The following is a 20,699-nucleotide window of genomic DNA, read 5'->3' on the forward strand; positions in this document are numbered from 1 at the left end:
TTGCAGTATTGTCTGCAGCTAGCCCGACCAGATGATATCGCATGCAACCACAGGAGTGCGTAGATTGAGCATACACACTACGTGTCCCAGCCAATTCTTACAGAAATGAAATATTGGGCCAAGATCGCTCCGGGTGTACCCAGCTTAAACATAGTTGTTGGTTATCATCATGTGTCAAAGGGATGTAACATTAAAGGGACTTGCATATGGGTGGTTGTATTTAACGGTACATTTGTGGCATGCACACATGTTTATTGGAAGATCTTAAACTTAAATACATTTGTGAATCCAAACTTGAATATTTTTATTTCCTAATTCATGAAATGTTAATTTAATTTCTCATACTGAATATTTTCTTAACATCTACTGCTATATATATATATATATATATATATATATATATATATATATATATATATATATATATATATATATATATATATATATATATATATCTCTCCCAACCTCATTTCTCTGGTATTTGTTTTCCATTTAAATAGCTTTCATTAGGATTCCTCCCCTATGAACATATAGTTGGGACTGCTGAGGTTTATCTTCAGTGTTGACTCAGTGATTGTAAATAAAATCTAACCACTTTTTGGAGTAGAGGGTGCTTCTCCATTCAGCAACCAGCTTTCACTTACAGCCACTGTGTCTGATCTGTCCAGCTACAGAGGCTTATAGGCAGCACTGAAGGTGAGCGACAGTGGTTACATGTAAGTTGTTTGACCTTACTATAAACCGCAAATTAAATTGGATACAATATTGTACAAAATGTGTAATTAACAGAGTCAAAGAGATAAGGTAGGAATAGTATATTTTGAGATTTAAACCCTATCAGTTCCGTTTTCTTTCCAGAGACACATTGACAGAAATTCCAGCATAGGTGTTTCTTCATTAGTGTTCTGCTCTTCCATAATACATGGAGAAAATAATTTCTCATATGGAGAAGATCGTAGCGCATCTTCTCTATACCATTCTCTTGTTTCTCCGTTTCCTTTTCATCTTGGCCTTATTTTCCACATTCTTTATTCCCACCAGCCCTCTACCAGCTTCTCCCTCCTTGTGGTTCTTTGCAGAACCATGTTGTGATGTTATAAAAGGTGAAAGCCTGGAGACTGGAAACCTGCCTGTCTAGGGTTATCGATAAGCTGATTTGTGTTTCTGGCACGAACAGCAGCTGAACACAAAGGCAAACAAAAGCAAAGTCAGGAACAGTAGACAAAATGATCCGATGACTATGAGACCTCCCAAAGCCCAGTCATCCCCCAATATTCTGTTTTTTATATTGTCTAAAATGGGCGATGCTGGATCTAAGATCTGGGTTGTGTCCTGGCCCATCCTGTAGAGAGAAAAATATGCATATTGGTAGAGGGATGCAGTGTGGTCATAACTATGAAACAACATTCAGAAAAATGTACACAGAAGCCTGACCTTAGTACAGAAACACCCTGGGCACATTGCTAGACAACACTTGTATAATCGTCCATATTGTTGCTTAATATAAGTTGAACTTGATGCACTGACGTATTTTTTCAACCTTATTAACGTTGTTATTATGTTATTTAAGAGACCCCTTTTGAAAATTGTTTGGGTTACAGTCCATGTTACCTTGAACCTCAAAATCTCTATTCATTTTGCACAATTTATTTGGATTTGAATAGACTGTATGGGTTGGAATTAGACATGAAGGGCTGAAGTTTGAGACTGAGGACTAATTTATGGAGGTTAGGACTAAAACCGCATTATTGTGTCTTGTTTCCCCCTGAGGGTATTGGGTTACTACATGTGCCCATTATAGATGCAGATCCCTGTGGCTACAGAGAATACAATTGGGCAAATTAAAGTTGGATCACATGAGCGATCCACATCGCTGATAACTGTGGACATTCTGCGCATGTGCAGTACAGGTCCTGTGATCACATATGAAAAATATGATTGCCATTTGAGGGGAGTAATGATTGCATCTGGTGTTTAGAACAGGGCGCATCGCCCCGTCTCCTGGGCGTGGCAAGGCCAAAGACTGTCTCTCCTATACTGTTTTGATGGCGTCGCAATGAGCCCTGCAATTGCACGTTTGAGTAAGGTCAGATTTACTCAGGCTGCAGTTGCAGATAAACATTACAACCGATGGATGTGATGTTCCTGTAGAAGTACGATGGCATTGCAGTTTTTCCTATTGCAAATGCAGACAGGAGGTGGTATGCACCTGCATTTGCACTACTAAGAATCACATACGCTAAGCTGCTGTGAGCAGCTTGTGGTATACAAACTGAAATATGTCATTTAGAGAAGCAAATATTTTTTTATTTGATCTCAATAAACCGACATTTTTTTTTTTGCAGTGATTGTTGGGAGCCTATCAATAGATTAAGGGCTGGAAATTGAGTTACATTAGCAAATGTCACACAACTAAGGAAAAAAAACTTCTATTGTATCATAATATTAATTTGCTTTTTTAAAATGTCTTCTATTTTTATTCCCAAATTGCCTAAAATGCTTCCAATAGTAATTTGGAAACAATATGTGATGTATGTATTTTTTTGTTTATTTACCAGTGTGGAGCATCGGAAATGATATTATATTATGATTTTAACAAAGATTGGAGAAGTAATTTATTTTACATTTTAAAGGCAACAGTATAAATAACACAGCCTACTGTATGTAAATGTTAGGCACAGTCATAGTGCGTTGACAATTGAGCACACAATTATTAATTACCTTGTTTCCCACGCTAAGCGCAGAGCTTGCTATTGATGGTGTTCCTTTCCCTTTTGCCGTGCATGTAATGTCTTCTTTACGGCAATGCTTCTTCTCTGCTGGAGAATTTCCTCCTCCTTCCTCTGCCTCCTCCTTCCCCCAGACCCTGTTAATGTTTTACTCCTGTGCTGCGGATAAAATGGCATTAGAAATCATCCTGTTTATCAGCATGCATTGTCCAATAGTGGTTAAATATAAAACCAGCCTCTTTCATTTCCATTTGTTTATTGACCCATAGCTTATATCATGTAATGCATTTTTGTATATATCCTGTTACACTGTAAGGTGCTTTTCCTGCTGGTCATTTCACAGGATGTCCGTTTGTGGGGTGCCTTTGAAGACAGACATTTTGGAAGCTGACTTTTTTTCTTCAAAATATTGTGTATTTATTTTGTATTAACAATTGAGCACACTTTGATTTTTTTTCTTTGTAAATGGGCCAGACTGACACCAGTGTACTCAGATGCTTAAAATACCCCTAAAGGGTGTATTTTTTAAGGATTGTCTTTACTCCTCTGGTAGCTGTACACAAATGAAGGGTCACGGTTAAACTTTGGATTTTGAACCTTTCACCCTCTCTACTATTAGACTCTTGCCTCAAGACTAGCGTCCACACTAAACACAGCAATGGTCCTCAGGGCTGTATCTCTCAATTTGATCTCTATTATTGTTGGAAATGAAATCTCTCTGACGAGGGATTTAACTTCTTTTTCAACTGATTGTGACATTTATTCTTTAATTGATTAAATCCTGCTTGACGGCTGATGCTTCCAGGAGATTACTTAGCAAACATAATATTACATGGTTACATCCTAACATTCAAAGCCTCCCCACAAAATGTAAACTATGAAACTACTCTCATGCCAACCTGTGATTCATCAGGGTATTGTTATTAACTTCATTCTTGACAGTAGTCTTGTTGACACCTCACCTGGGGTGGGTTCAAGGCTGCAGTTGGATAAATAGCTAATCTGCTTCCTGTGACAGACATGAATTTGAGTAAAACTGCCATTGTTTCACCAATCGTTTCAGGAATAGATCAACCCAGTGGTCTCACTAATGAATGCCAATCACAATAGAGAACGATTCACCTCTCTCATTGTGAATCCTATAGAGCAAATCATTTTAACCCTTTGAGTGCCAACATCTCTGTTGTTTTGCACATCTGTGGGAGATGTGCAAAACACCCACTAGAATGTGTTAGCTTCGCACACATTTGTTAAATAAATTCAAATAAAAAATGTTGTGTAAAAAAAAAAGATTTTATTTCCTATATAAGTAAATATAACAGGTCATTATGATGAATAAAAATGTTTATTTGGCAATTTGCACACCTATTTTGACAAATTCACTTGGCGTTCAAAGGGTTAAATATCAATCACAGAGGCTTCTTCATAGGAATAAATAAAAATCTGTCTTTTTATCTTAAATCCTGTGTTCATAGTTTTGTACAAATTATCACAAAGGCCTGAACCTCAATAAAACTATCAAAATGATCTTCTCTGCGGTATCCGTGTGGCTCACAGGCAATAGATTATTTATTTATAGTTTCTTATATAGCGCAGCATATTCCGTTACCATTTACAATTGGAACGGTGATAAAGCAAGCTGGGTAGTAACGTGACATACTGTAGAGGTTGGAGGACCCTGCTCGCAAGCTTGACATTGACAGAAAGTCAACCTGCCCTAGGTCCACATTGACAAAAGATTTGCACGGTAATAGTCAAAATGGGTTTTTCACCATTTTGTTCTATATTTTTTAGACTTTTTCATGCTTTTCTATCCACGATTCTGATTGTAATATAGTATAAGTAAACCTGTACACTTCTCTGACTGTACCCTTCCTTTCCTCCTCTTTATTTTCTTAAACCTTTATAGAACAATTCATACAAAAAAGCCGAGTATGCTGAGTAGATTTTTTCACAGAACACTATTCATGTAATATACTGTATATCCTGCAAATATTTATTATTTATTAACATCCTAAATTAGGCTTTATTTGTAGATTTTACAACATATGTGTTTATACGGCTAGGCCATGAATACTAATAGATGTAAAGCAATGTACAGCAAGGTTTGCATTGTAGCTTTGCTTTGTTTCCTTGGATCCATAGCATAGGCTCACTTTGGTGATAATTGTCTTTCCCCCGAGTATAGTACAGTTCTGATATTGATATGTTTTATGTATATATGACATCTTTGTTGTCAGTAGGCAAGTTCCTTTTTGTGTCTGTCAGATTCTGTCTCCTTCTGTAGAGAAATAGTGTTCTCTTTTCATATGTTTGTTCCATGCTTATTATGGTTGTCCCCTACATCTAATCCATTACAATAGTAATAAAATAAAGTTTCCTGCTTTATCGTGTCACACTCATTTTCATGTCCTCCTGGAAAACCGCATCAACTGGAAAAAGACGCAGACTTGGACTCTTTTTTTCGCTGTTATAACCCACTTTGGGGCTGCACCTTGGTGACACGATGCTTGGTGCAGCAGCAGAAAGAACATCCCAGGATTGCCATAAGCAACACTACAGCTAGAGAAGAAAAGACAAAACATCATAATATTGAGTGTAGATGATAAAATCATTTAACAAATGTGAACAATATGAGCATGCCTAATTCAGACCTGATCACAGAGCTGCTAATTTTCAGAGCCCAACATTCAGCCCCGCCCGAGTTAAATTACGCACTGTGCAAGCCTACAAATTGCAAAACATGGCTTGCAAAAAATATGGCAGGCCTGGGTTTTTGCACATGGAAACGGCGTGTGAGGCCTGCAGCTTAATGTGAGGCTCGCAGCTAAATGCAGCAGGCTCCCTGCATTAGCCGTGAGCCTCGCTGTTTGGGGGAATCATCACCGTCATCTGATGGCGAGGGTTCCCCGGGAACATTGAATACGGTGAGCAGCCGGCGTGGGGGTTAAATGGTGAGAGTCGCTTGTTTTCGGCGATCTCCGCCGTTTAAGCCCTCGCCGGCCTCATTGAATGCAGCCCTGTGTGTAGCCCAGGGCTCAGCGGCTGCAATAGAAACAGTCTGATTGGTGTCTGAGCTGACGTCACATGACTTTCCCCTCAAGCGCTTGATCACGCCTGTATTATCCCCGACAATCCCAGAAAACGTCTGGGTACCACCCATAAACTCAGACTTTCTGCTAGTCGACTTGCATATGGCCAGTAATCTAAAAAAAGTTACAGGATTTTATCGCTCCTGTGCAGTCTATTGATAATCGCCTGGCCTGCTAATTCGCAGCCCTGCAATCAGGTTTGAATTAGGCCCCATGTCTCCACTCACCAATAAAGACAACAACGATGGTGAATGAAACAATCTCCAAAGTGTCAGCCTGTGGCAATTGCTGTAATTTCATCAGAAGTTTTTGTCCCATGTCCTGAATCTCGGCAGTCACATCCTGAGAGGACATCGTGGCACACTGGACTAGCTGCACTATTTGCCTGGAGTAAAGACCAGAAAAAGCGTCACTAAAAATGTATTTGATTTACAGGTTAAAACAACAGTAGAAATAGGGATGCCAATCCGGTGATCGGGGTCCTGGGATTTAGGGCATTTTTGGCCGGGATTTGACTGTGTGGTTGCGCAGTGTGACCTCTAACATCATGCTGCGCTGCCTGGCAACAAGGTTGTGTGTCTGCGCAGCATGATGTTAGGGATCACATCACACTGCGCAGCCACACACTGTTTCCCACGCCACCGCGTCTGCCCGGACACTGAGTTACCCGCCTCCTCCACCGCATGCCGACACACCCTTTCTCCCACCTCTCAGTGAGGTAACCGATTCATCATTGGCCGTGCGGGATTTCGCTGTCCGGCACGAGCCGGACAGAGTGAAGTGGCCCTAATTAGAATTATTTATTGCTATTTTAAAAACGTATCACTCAAAGTCAAATTGGCAGCTTTGACAACCTGCTCCTTACTAAATCAATCCCAAAGACTAAAAAACAGTAATATTGGATTGCATAAGGAATAATTTATCTTCTGTCGTTTGCCTAAATTAATCATTAACATATCTACAGCTCTAGATTTTTTCTGTTTCATGGTAGCCTTCCAATGGGACAACATTTCATACAAAAGTTTCATTGTGAGGATCAAAGAACTTTCAAAGTACATCCAAGGAAAGGTTTTTGGAAAATAATCAGCGGAAGCCTTGTCCCTAGCTTTTATGGGAGCCTTGTATATTGCTGTATATTAGAATAGATTCACTTTATTGTTATGTATAACAGGGCAACAAAATACAGTTTAGCATCCAACTCGATACAGTATGCAGCAAAATTTAACATTTATTTCCACAACATAAAATAAACACTAAAATATAAACCTAACTCCAGAAATGCATGCCAAGACCGCTCTTGGGAAAATAATAATCCTTAATCTACTTGATTTAGTCTTAAGGCACCTAAAGCGCTTTCCAGAAATAAGAAGTTCATACAGTCCCTGAGTCGGGTGGGTCAGATCCCGTACGATATTCTGGGCTTGCCGTAAGCAGCATTTCCTCTCAATGGGGCAGATGTATTAAGCAAGAGATCAATGCAAGGGTGATAAGGAGAGCTAAATGTCCAGCCAATCAGCTCCTTACTGACTTTTTTCAAACTCAGCCTGTAACATGGCAGTTAGCAGGTGATTGGCTGGGCGTTTATCTCTCCTTGGGCCTTATTCTAGTTCACTCTTTCTGACAAAATCCTTCTTAGATGGACAAAACCATGTGCACTGCACGGGGCAGATGCTACTTGTGCAGAGAGAATTAGATTTGGGTGGGGTTTTACTTCAAAGTGAGATCTATATTGCAGTGTAAAAATAAAGCAACCAGTATTTTCCCTGCACAGAAACAAAATAACTCACCCAAATCGAATTCTCTCTGCACATTTTACATCTGCCCCCCCTGCAGTGCACATGGTTTTGTCCATCTAAGAAGGATTTTGTCAGAAAGAGTGAACTAGAATAAGGCCCCTTATCACCCTTGCATTTATCTCTTGTTAAAGCTTAATACATCTGCCCTAATGTCTGCCACCACTGGAAGGGAAGTCCCTATGATCCACTGTGTTGTCTTTACCACCTGTTTATCCATTACTGTACAGCTCCCATACCATACTGTAGCACAGATGGTCAAAATACTCTCGATCGTACAGCGATAAAAGTTCCTCAGTATATGTACTGATAAGTGATGTATTTTTAAGATTCTTGTAAAAAGACATTGATAGGACTTCTTACCCATGCTCTTAATATTCACTGACCAAGATAGGTCCTCTGAAATATAAATACCCCAAAAATGTAAAGCTAGGGACACGCTCAACATTAATTCCATCAATTTGAACAGGAACGTTCTGACGCTGCCTTAATCATCTAAAATAAGCTCTTTTGTCTTGCTAGTTTTGAGGACCAGATTATTATTGCTACACCAGGCAGCCAGATGTTGTATTTCCTCCCTATAGACTGTATCATCATTATTGATAATTAGTCCAATTACCGTTGTATCATCCTCGATGATGGTGTTTGATCTATAAGCTGGTGTAAAATCAGAGGCAAAGGTGAAATAAAGAAAAAAAAAACGGCACACAGCCCTGTGGTACCACTGTGCGAAGTCCAAGGGTAGAAGAACAGATGGATCCCGACCTTACGTCCTAAACTCTATTGGTCAGGAAGTCCATAATCCAGTTACACATGAAATTATTGAATGTTAGGCCTAAAAATTTAGAGACTAATCTTGTTGGAATAACGGTATTAAATGCAGAACTGAAGTCCATAAATAGCAGTCGAGGATGAGTTACTTTTGCCCAGGTGTGTTAGTACAGACTGCAGCAGCAAAGAGACTATCTTTCATGCTTCGGTTACTGTGGTATGCAAACTGGTATGGATACACTGTAGGTGAAAGACTGGCCTTCAAAAGCACTAGGACCAGATGCTCAAAACATTTCATGATAATCGGTGTGAGTGCCACAGGATGGTAATCGTTCATATCAGTTGGACTGGGATTCTTGTGTATAGGAATAATAGCCGTATGTTTAAAACATTCCGTCAAAATCGCCTTGGGCATATATATGAACAGAAGTGACAGGTTATACAACCTGAAGCTTTGTAATTAAACCTCCAAACTAAAAAAAATCAAGACTTGGGAGAAGATTTACAATCCTCAAATAACTCAACACTGGCTTCATCACTAAAACTGGCCATACACTGGGGGGATTTTTTCCCCAGAGATGTTGTCAGCGATCCCCAACCTGGAACCTTTTGCAACAATCCATTGGGCAACAGTGCAGGTGCAACTCTCAGGCTCTGGTGTGATGCGCACGGGACCACGCATTGCATCGGACCTGCTGTCTATCACATGCAATTTGGATGCTTTTCATGTAATTGGTCGCTGCAATCGCATGAAAAAAGCCCTAATTGCATGTGATTCGCCCTAGTGTATAGGAGCCTTAAGAAAAAGAAAAAAACATGTCCTGCTAAAGTTTTAGACTACAATACTATTGACAGTCTATGAAATTATTACATACTGCCATTCACAAATTACTTGGTGAATGGCAGTTTTCAGTTTTAATTTAAATATTAGTATGTGAAACATCTCTTGTTATTACTTTGCCTTGTATTACAGAGTTAGTATGTGAGAACGCTTTGTAGGTGTGTACATATAATTATGGAGTTGGAGAGAAGGGGTGAGGTCAGGAGTAGAAGGCTATGCCATCACGTGTCCTACATTTATCAGGCCAGTCAGCCATGCGGTCCCTGGGTCTACAGTCACTAGGTCGACCACTTATGGTCAACATGGACATGGAAAGGCGTTTTTTTCATTCTTTACTATCCAAGTGGACATAGAGTGAGAATATAACAGTGGCCAAAGCATGGCAGGCAGATGCAGTACACTTATACGGTGTCCATGTCCACATAGACGCCTTAACGTTTGATAAAGTAATGTTGACCTTATTGATTTCGACCTTATCGACCTTCCTTCAATGTCGACCCAGGGTATGTCGACCAATCTAAGGTTTTGCCTTAGTCATTGTCGATCATCTATACTCTAACCATGGCTGACTTAGCCAATTAATACTTGTTAAGTCATTCAATACCATACAGGAAATTATCACAATAAGCCCAAAGTCTGCAGTGATCCCAATCCGTTTTAATTACAATCCAGAATCTCAGACATTATTCTGCAAACAGTCTAGGTAGCTTATGCTGCCCATACATGTGTGAGATATCGAATGCAATCATTCGATTTCGGCCACATCTGGCTGATAAATCGAAGGATTGCATGCATTTTTAAGCTGACATTCAATGCGATGCACGGGCTCGCCGTTTAATATCGCATCGATAGATATTATGAATTGCATAAGCAATCGCATGTGGTTTTTAACAACATGCAATTGCTCGAATGCAATCAGCGGCGGGTTCGGGGAGCGGGTCCGGGATGGGTACCGGAGCGCTGGCAGGGAGCCGGTACCTTAATGCTGGGGACCAGAGGGACTCAGCAGCAGCAGGGGAGGCATGGCGGTTGTGTAGTGTGGAGCTTTCAGGCTACAGGACGTGGCAGCGGTAGCAGATGAGAGAGAGTTCTCCTTTTAATTAGGCTATCTCTCAAATGCGTGACTTTTTCCCCAACATTGGGTTCTTGCCACACCGTCTTGTCTGACTCCAATTTGTGCCGCTCCCTCACTGTTGCATTCTTTTCCCCTCTGTACTGTCATCTATTCCATGCTCCTTTCAGTGCCACCTTGATTCTTATTTGGTTTCATCTGATTGGTTTGGTTTTTAAACTGCAGCTCAATATAGTTGATTATTCTTTATCTCTCAAACATTTTATCTTTCTTTTCATATAATACCTCTTTTATACTAAAAGGCCGGGCCACACCCGGGATTTTAGACCCCTTTTATACTCTCCACCCTACTTGGCATATTGCCGGGGGGAAAGGGGTGATGTCAGTGGGGGTGGGTCCTGGGCCGGCGCTAAGAGATGAGAGCATCTCCCAGCACCCCTTTTTCCATTGCAGTGAACGAGGCCTTGGTTGCATCGCTTGGGTTACCCATGTACACTGCCCCACCACCCAGGTCCTCCCCGTTTCCACCGGGTATGGATCATTGGGTAGACAGCAGGATGGTCGACACAAGCATTAGGTTGAAATGGGGAAGGTCGACAGTCAAAAACTCGACATGGGGTTTTTCACATTTTTTTGTCCCAAATTTCTACACAGTTGACATGGACACTGAAACATAGCACCGCGTTCCCTCACATAGCTCGCTGCGCTCACCATGCTTCAGGGATGGTTTTATTCTCCCACCACACCCTAGTGATGGTAGGGCATGAAATATTGCCTGTCGGCTCAATTTTGTTTTAAAAACACCCCATGTCGACCTAATGCTTATGTTGACCTAATGCTTGTGTCGACCTAACCCATGTCGACCTTAATGCTTGTCGACCATCCTGCTGTAGACGTGAGGCCCATACACACTTGACGATTTTCAGCTGAAAATCGCCTAGTGTGTATGGGCCAGAGATCCCCGACTAGCGATGATGCGCGCTCCCGCATCATCGCTAGCGAGGTGGGAAGTCTGCTGGTTTTACCAGCACATCTAGCGATGATGGCTGGTTTTTTAGCCATCATCGCAAATTGTGTACGGCAGCCGGGCTGAAAGATCACAGACTTTCAGCCCAGCTGACCGCCCGCTCCCTCCCCCTGCTTATACTCACCCCTCCTCGCTCCCACGCTGTCCGGTCACAGGCTGCAGATATGCACGCAGCGCAGCCTCCTCTCCCCCTCCTCCCGGCTACAGTACACAGCAGCACGTCGGAGCGCCCCGCCCCCCCCAGCCGAACGCCCTGCCCACAGCCCACTGGCCGCATCCTCCCTGCTCCTCCGCTGACCACCAATGTTAAAGGCAGTGATATATACATTGCTGGAACATGCCAGCAATGTATATATTTCTGCCACCAATGATATTTATAATGCAGTAATATATACATTGCTGGCTCAGGTCAGCAATGTATATATTACTGGCACCACTGGGCACCAATGTTATTAATAAGCCAGTAATATATACATTGCTGGCACAGGTCAGCAATGTATATATTACTGGCACCACTGGGCACCAATGTTATTAATAATCCATTAATATATACATTGCTGGCACATGCCAGCAATGTGTATATTGATGGCACCACTGGCCACCAATAATGTTTATAATGCAGTAATATATAAATTGCTGGCACAGGTCAGCAATGTATATATTACTGGCACCACTGGGCACCAATGTTATTAATAAGCCAGTAATATATACATTGCTGGCACAGACCAGCAATGTATATATTATTGGTGCCACAGGGCACCAATGATTACGTATTAGCAAGTAATATATACATTGCTGGCACAGGCCAGCAATGTACCGTATATACTCGAGTATAAGTCGACCCGAATATAAGCCGAGGCACCTAATTTTGCCACAAAAAACTGGGAAAACTTATTGACCCGAGTATAAGCCTAGGGTGGGAAATGCAGCAGCTACTGGTACATTTCCCTGTATAATAATACCAGGAAACAACAGTCGTCTCCCCCTCCATAATAGCAGAACACCACAGGCTGCTCCCCCTGCCTAATAGCAGGACACCACAGGCTGCTCCCCCTGTCTAATAGCAGGACACCACAGATAGCTCCCCCTGCATAATAGCAGGACACCACAGGTGGCTCCCCCTGCATAATAGCAGGACACCACAGTCTGCTCCTCCTGCCCAATAGCAGGACACCACAGGCTGCTCCCCTGCTCACCCCTGGGACACCACAGGCTGCTCCCCTGCTCACCCCTGGGACACCACAGGCTGATCCCCCTGCTCACCCCTGGGACACCACAGGGTGATCCCCCTGCTCATCCCTGTGACACCACAAGCTGATCCCCCTACAAGGGACAAAACACATGGAGGGGAGAGGAAGCAGCCATCGCTTACCTCCTCAAGCGTCCGACTCCAGGGGGCTTGGGGTGCGCCGCTGAATGGCTCCACGGGAGGGGTACGCAGCCGCTGCTGCCACTGCCCTGCCGTCCACTTCGCTGCCCGGCTCCACTTTGAATAAAGGCGCGGCTACGGCAACATGGCCGCCGGCCTCCTTCACTGAGGACATGTATAGTGCAGGAGGCCGGCGGCCATGTTGCCGTAGCCGCGCCTCTCCTCAAAGTGGAGCCGTGCAGCGAATTGGATGGCCGGACTTAGGACAGAAGCTACTGACTCGAGTATAAGCCGAGTGGGGACTTTTTCAGCTAAAAGAAACGCTGAAAAACTCGGCTTATACTCGAGTATATACGGTATATATTCAGGGACATCTTAATGCAAGGGCTTGATGGGCAGTTGCCCTAGGGCCCCATAATCCTAGGGGCCCAAGTTCCAGTAGCGGACTGTGTCGGGTGGCAGGGTGGCAGGATGGCATGTGCCCCCCCAGCCAGTACACTATCCGTCACCATCACCGGCCACCCTTACGCTGCCGTCACCCACAATCCGTCACCATCACCCACTGCCCATCACCCTCACGCTGCTGTCACCCACTGCCCGTCACCCTCATCCACCACCCTCATGCTGCTGTCACCCACTATCCATTACTATCACTCAATGCTCGTCACCCTCACACCGATGTCGCCCTTATGCTGCCGTCACCCACTATCCATCGCTATCACCCACTGCCCATCACCCTCATGCTGCTGTCACCCACTATCTGTCACTATCACCCACTGCCCGTCACCCTCATCCACCACCCTTACACTGCTGTCACCCGCTATCCATCACTATCACCCACTGCCGATCACCCAATGGTGTGTGGCATATTGTGTAATGGGCGTTCTAGTATGTGGTATAATGTGTAATGGACATGATGGTGTGAATAATTTTCTCCCTATGTGCACGGCTACAAATAAAATGTTTGCTGTGCACACGGGCGGGATTTTGCCAGCAATCAGTTCTGAATCAGGCACCAAGAACAGGAATACACTGATTAAAATGGACCCTGCTCCCACCCTTGGAATTCAAACCCAGCCCATTATGTAAATAGCCTTGTATATGAAAGATTTTCAGCAAAGTCTTTCGCCTCCTGAAAATCTCTCGCTCTTTGAGGAAAATAGTCTAGTGTGTACGCACTACTTTGGTGAAAGATATATCTATCAAAGATTTTGGCAAAGTCTTTTGAATTGAAAGTCTACTAGTGTGTATGGGCCTTTAAGGCCCATACACACTTGACGATTTTCACCTGAAAATCGTTCAAAACAGCCGTTTTGAGCGATTTTCAATTGAAAATTGCCTAGTGTGTATGCCCCACAGATTGCCTCCTAGCGATGATGCGCGCTCCCGCATCATCGCTAGCGAGGTCCCACGTCGGCTGGTTTTACCAGCATGCCAGCGATGATGGTTTTTTATCCATCATCGCTGTATGTGTACGCTGCACGGGCTGAAAGATTAACCACTTTCAGCCCGTGTGCCGCCCCGCCGCCTCCCCCTGAAAAGACTCACTGCCGTCTGCCAGCAGCCGCAGCAAGCCCGCCGCCATGCAGCAGCTCTCGGTCCCCCCTGTCACCGTGACCTGTCCTCCTCTGTCAGCACTCGGTGCCGGCGGCAAAGTGCTCCCAAGTGTCCCCGTCCCCCTAGGAGTCCTGAAGACGGGCTTGTCCCGAAACGCCGTAGACACCAGTAAAACTACGTTTTGAGTTTACCAGACCCGGAGTGACGTGTCTTTTTGGAATTGCTGTATGTGGTCAGGGTTCCCCTGATCATTGGACGAGCACCCGGGCAAGCCACATTCAATACACTGGTGGGCAGTGCCGGATCGAGTGGAGATATATATATATATGTCCAGTGTGTCCATCCTTCATTCATCTTGTACCACCCAATAGTGTGTCTATTGTTTTATTTATCTGTTTAAAAACAGCAGCGCAATTTACTCCAAAATCCCCTCCTTTCTATTCTTCTATTTGTGTGAGTCGTGACAGACTCACAGGAGTATATGCTGCAGCTGTATTAACCTAGTTTTATAAAATACATTAGAATTTTCTCTATATTGCCTAGCGCCGGGAAGTGTGTTTTTAGGGTGTTCCCAGCTTTGGGTCTCCCTGCTACATACCCACCCCCCAGTTCCCTCCCGGCTTTATACCTCGTTTTTATAACGCAAGCACGGCCACATAAACACAATACCATTGACATACTATGGCTCCAGCCCAGGTATCCCTTGTTGCCATGACCACACCGTGCGCTTAACTTATTGTAACCTTAGTTACGCACAGCCCCGGCATACTCCCGGAAGCTGTGCGCCCCAGAGCTGCGTTCCAGCTGCGTTCCAGCTGCGACGCACTTCCGGTTTCACCGGAAGTACGATAGCGCCTCTCAGACCAGAGTCTGTGGCGCCTCCCAGCTCCATTCCCCACCTATGGTATAAATAGCCGGACGGGAGGGCAGTCAGATCAGCTGGCTGACCCTGCCCTTGTCCAGGCTGTTCCTGCGCCGCTGACTACTTGATGTCTCATTGAAAAACGTAACTATGCCTTTGCCTTTGTATGTGTACATGTCTTTTGATTCAGCGTTACATGTACCAACTGTCTGTATTTCTTGTATACTTGTAGGCTCCTTGATAAAGGTCCATATTGGGACCGAAACGTCGGGGCTTGTATACCTTGATTGCTATATGCTGTGTTGACCCAGCTGGAATTAAAAACTTTTCTTTTTTATATCACATGGCTGAACTGTGATTTAAGGAGAGTGCTCTGCTTTCATATCTACTGGTGTGGAAAACTTTATTTAGATATATAGATATATATATATTATATAGATATATCGATATATATCTATATATATTTATATATATCGATATATAGATATATGTATATATAGATTCGGTATGGAATCCCGGCGGTCGGAATCCCGACCGCCGAAATCCCAACAAGGGGGGGGGGGACGTGGATTGCCCCCCCTTGCGGGCTCGCTACGCTCGGCGCGCTAATTTATTCTCCCTCTATGGGTGCCGTGGACACCCACGGAGGGAGAAAGTTTCAGGATTTCGGCGGTCGGGATTCCAGCGTCGAGATTTTGACCGCCGGGAAATTAACCGCATCCCATATATATGCCCACCAATGTATATTATAGCGGTAACGGCCAGGGCGGCGTTTACCTGATCGCTGGGCTCCCAATATACGCAGCCCAGCGATCAGTTCTGAATCAGGACCCAAGAACAGAAACGCACTGAAATTAAAGGGCCCCTGCTCCCACTCTTGGAATATAAACCCCGCCCATTATGTAAATATCCTTTTATAATGAAAGATTTTCATCAAAGTCTTTCGCCGGCTGAAAATCTCTCGCTCTTTGGTGAAAATAGCTCAGTGTGTACGAACTACTTTGGTGAAAGATATATCTTTCAGAGATTTTGGCAAAGTCTTTTGAAATGAAAATCTTTAAGTGTGTATGGGCCTTTAGTGACCGTATCCCTTTCCACCCTGATCCTCCCCATGTTCCATCCTGATCAGGACCTGGGTAGGATTCCCAGGAAAATGGACCTGTGTTGTTTTTTTTTTCAGTACCCCTTTTACATCGACGCTGACCCAAATCCGTTTTTTCCTTGGTGTAAAAGTAAATAGTAAAGAGTATAATAGTAAATAGATTGCTCAGCTAATTCCACTACTACTGTCCTACAATAGCCGTATTCAGCTGTGATTGCAGTACATTGCTCCATGTGGGGTATGTGAGTAATTCTATGCTGAATGCTTTCGTATAGCAACATTGTATTTCACATCTCATAGCAACATTGTATTTTACATCTCGTAGCAACAGTGTATTTTACATCTCAGCTAGATTGTGCACAAACATGACTACATTACTCTTTATAAACAGGTAAAATAATTTTATTTGAACCATCTGTAGAAATGCTGAAAGCTAATACCCCCCCCCCCACTGTTCAACAGAAAACAATAATGACTCCAAGTTCAGTCATTATATAACGTACTTGTCTCATTGTAAGTCATGCCGTTTGCTACAGTTGCTAGGTGTCATGACGGCAACATAACTATGACATGTAATGTTACGTGCTTGCTATGAGGAAATAACTATTTTATTCTGTCTAATTCTATATAATTTATGTGCAAAGTATTTTAAATAGGATTTAGTTTATTTCACCACTAGTTACAAGCCCATAATAGGAACATAACAGTTATGATTGTGCCGGAGGGTGTCTGCGATTGAATTGCTCTATTGCGTGCCATCTAGTGGCCACTGGCGCACAAAGCATTTGAATTCTTACCATAAAGGTGAGGAGCAGCTAAGGCTTCTATATTGGCAAACTGAAAATAAATCTGTGAATCTGAAAAGGAAAGTGCCCCTCGAGTTAATGTGACAAAGTCTGTAGTTGTAACCAACCTATCAAAGGTAGGTACTAGATTTCCTAGTGTTTGGTAAAAAAAACACATTGTAAAATTATAATACATGAAGTTGTCAATACTGCTGCATCTATTGTTTCACACTCAGGTCTGTTAGGTCTGCCTGGGAAAGCCAATGAGCACTAAAATCTCATCATTTTAAACAATACTTTTTACTGAACTCTGTAATATTATTTTCTTTATTTTTAATTATTCCCCTTAAATATTAATTTGTAATAACTAATTAGATATTAATATAACAGACTAAAAAAGAATGGAAAAACAAACATTTCCAGGGAAAAACCTTTAAAAACCTGTGAATTTCCCTGTAAATTACAGTGGACAGCTATATTAATATATACAGTTGAAAGCATTGAGGGCCAGATGCACTAAGCTTCAAAAAGTGATAAAATGGAGAGTGATATACAGCCAGCCAATCAGCTCCTACCTGCCATGCCACAGGCTGTGTTTGAAAAATGACAGGTAGGATCAGATTGGTCAGTGATAAAAAAACAGACCCTTTATCACTTCACGAGCTTAATAAATCTACCCATTAGTGCATCTGGCATGTGCTGCAACCTAATGAGTAAAGGAGTGACATATGGTGGAGCCCCTGTGTCAGAGGTCAACATACCTGGTATGTGTCAGATGAGGCACCCCAAAGGTACAGAATACTTACCATAGAGGACCAATATGTAAGTTGTGAACGTAAATGTAGACCTTAATGTTTTATTATTAAAATATACATTTGTTTATTTATCCAGTAAGAGAAAGCAGGCAATAACAGGAAGCCTAAACTGCCCCAATTTTCTATAAGTTCATTTGATGTATTGTGCTGGGTACACACTGTCCGATTTCCCTGGACTATATACGTGTTCACAACATAGTGCATACACACTGTGATGTCACCTGCATCCCACTCTGCACATGCAGTCGTTGACTAGATAGTCAACATTAAGCTGCATGTGCAGCTTAATGCACAAATGCTTGAATCGTTAGCACAATGTGTACCCAGCATTAGATTTGCGGATCATACTACCCTGCTTTTTAGTTGTGTAGTTTTACATCTGTGATGTGTTATATTTATTTATTGATGCCACTACGATTACTTTCTTTAACATTACATTCTTACATTCCTGCATAGATTTACCACCAACACACACACATACATACATACATTTTGTATCTAGTGTGGCTGCTATATGGATCAATCTTGGCTTCCACATCCCAATTTTACATTATACACAGTTTATGTATTACTCATTTCTTTCAGCACTTTTACCATTCCCCACTTCTAAAAGTTATTCGCATTATTTTCTGTATCTTTCCAGGGTTTTGCAAAACTTCAATATATATATATATATTATATATATATATATATATATATATATATATATATATATATATATATACACTATATACACTTTTGGTACATTCTCCCTCACTTCTCTGGTATGCCTTAGTTCTTACCTTAGGACTCACCTCCTACTTTGTCTCCCATCACTCCTTTCACTCACTTCACCTTTCTGCAGCCTCTGTGTGCCTAGTTCCCTCCCTCTCCTTTCCTCTTACTGTACAGGATTAGATGCTACAATGTCTTAAAGGCAGGGCAGGAAATCTGCAACTCCCAAGATTTTTTATTCAGGAAAAATACGTCCTAACATCAGATATCTCAAATCACTTGTAGTGGCATAATGTACTTATGGGAACACATTTCACACAATGTAGATTAACATTTTCAGTGGTCTTGCAAAGATTGTAGGAATCATTAACAAGTCTGTTAAGTCATTACTGGTTAGCGGTGGATAGTAGTACTTTTCCTGACACCTGTTGTTTGCTTAATGGCCTACTGCAGAGCCTCAGTGAAAGCACAGTTGTACTTCAGCTGTCCTCTGCAAAACCCTGCATTAGGCTGTCCATGATACAGGGATAAGTTCTGTATACCACAGTGTACACTGACAAGATTTTTAAGTTTACTTGTATAAACCTGTGATAAAGTACCAGCCAGTTTTTCCCTGGGCTTAATACATCTGCCCCATAGTAACTGTATACCCAGCCAGCTCTCATACCAACTGGATACACATAGGGACAGATTCATTAAGCCCAGTGAAGTGATAATGTAGCTGGTAATTTATCACCAGCCAATTGGCTCATAACTGTCATTTTGAAACCCATTATGTAACTTGACAATTAGGGACTGATTGGCTGGTGATAGAATTCCAGCCACTTTATCACTTCACTGAGCTTAATAAATCTGTCCTCACTGTGGGGTAGATGTATTGTATGAAGCAGTGATAACAGAGGAGAAGTGATAAAGTGCTTGGTACTTTATCAATGGCCAATCAGCTCCTGACTCAAAAGTTACAGTCTGTGTTTAAAAAGGGACAGTTAGGAGCCAATTGGAGGGTGATAAAGTACCAGGTCCTTTATCACTTATCCTCCCTTATCACTGCTTCATACATCTACCCTTGGATACCTAGCCACCTCACATATGAACTATATACCCAGAAAGCGCTCATACCAACTGTATACCCAGCCACCTTACATACCAACTGTATACCCAGCCACTTTACATACCAACTGTATACCCAGCCACCTTACATAGTACCATATATACTCGAGTATAGGCCTACTTTTTCAGAACATTTTTTTTTCTGAAAAAAGCCCCCTCGGCTTATACTCGAGTGAGGGTTCCACTTGAGTCAATAAGTTTTCCCATTTTTATGTTGTACAATTAGGTGCCTCGGCTTATATTCGGGTCGACTTATACTCGAGTATATACGGTAACTGTATTTCCAGCCAGCTCTCATGCCAACTGTATACCCAGCCAGCTCTTATACAGGTTGCACACATCATTGTTCAGTGGAACGTTGCATAAACACATTATTAGACATGATACACAGAAACTGAGATGCCATATAGTGTTTGCTCAGGTTCAGGAGTATTTTATATAGGTCATGTGAGTAATAGGTTGACATGTATACATAACTTTATTATTATTATTGTTTCTATGTGTTAATGCTGATGATTGCATGTGACGTGCTGCAAAATATGATCTGAGGAAACTTTCTGTGCACTTGTTTTCAGTAGCTCTGTGTCAGGATGTTAAGGGTGAAATCTGGACACTAAGACTTACCACTGCACTTCAGCACTGCTGTGTCCTCTCTCACCCCATGCATCCCAGAGCTGCTGGTTCTCTCTGACAGCTGCCTCTGCCCTTAGCGCTGCGTTGCTCTCTCTGTTGCCCTGGAGAAGGGAGGTTAAATTACAGTCCTTGTTAGAAGGCAGGGAAGGAGGTTTGTCCCAGGGTGTGTATATACAGGAGAGGGAGGTAGAGTAAAACAGCTGGGGCTGGCTTGGGGGATTTAATTACTGTGCCACATTTCATGATTTCAATCTGAATGACTTGACATGCAACATTCCAGGACTCGGTCACTCAATGGCTATTGAACCATGTCCTTTAAGTGTCATTTCACCACTTAATCCAGACAGTGTTGATGAATAGACTTCAGAAGTGATTCAACTGTTTGGATGGATATAGTCATTCAGCATGTGATGCCCTCCACACAACA

The 20,699-nt window shown here is 42.6% G+C and overlaps 2 protein-coding genes across 10 annotated transcripts in view; one reads left to right on the forward strand and one right to left on the reverse strand.

Moving 5' to 3' along the window:
• RECQL5 (RecQ like helicase 5) overlaps nucleotides 1-20,699 on the forward strand; it is a 108,300-nt gene that overhangs the window by 50,595 nt on the left and 37,006 nt on the right. The window lies entirely within an intron of this gene.
• Nucleotides 215-20,419, reverse strand: SMIM5 (small integral membrane protein 5). Of its 3 annotated transcripts, none has more exons than XM_083147984.1 (4): nucleotides 20,264-20,419; nucleotides 6,049-6,206; nucleotides 2,722-5,291; nucleotides 215-1,342 (listed from the first exon to the last, which is right to left on the reverse strand). In XM_083147984.1, the coding sequence occupies exons 2-3, from the start codon at nucleotides 6,173-6,175 to the stop codon at nucleotides 5,200-5,202; spliced, it is 219 nt and encodes a 72-aa protein (XP_083004110.1). In that variant the 5' UTR covers nucleotides 6,176-6,206; nucleotides 20,264-20,419; the 3' UTR covers nucleotides 215-1,342; nucleotides 2,722-5,199. The 3 variants fall into 3 exon arrangements, with proteins under 3 accessions (XP_083004110.1, XP_083004112.1, XP_083004113.1); XM_083147986.1 differs by lacking the exon at nucleotides 20,264-20,419 and adding an exon at nucleotides 18,598-18,681; XM_083147987.1 differs by lacking the exon at nucleotides 20,264-20,419 and adding an exon at nucleotides 18,610-18,674.

This window comes from Crinia signifera, chromosome 6, assembly GCF_055691185.1.
Source record: "Crinia signifera chromosome 6, ASM5569118v1, whole genome shotgun sequence".
NCBI classification, from domain to species: Eukaryota; Metazoa; Chordata; class Amphibia; order Anura; family Myobatrachidae; genus Crinia; species Crinia signifera.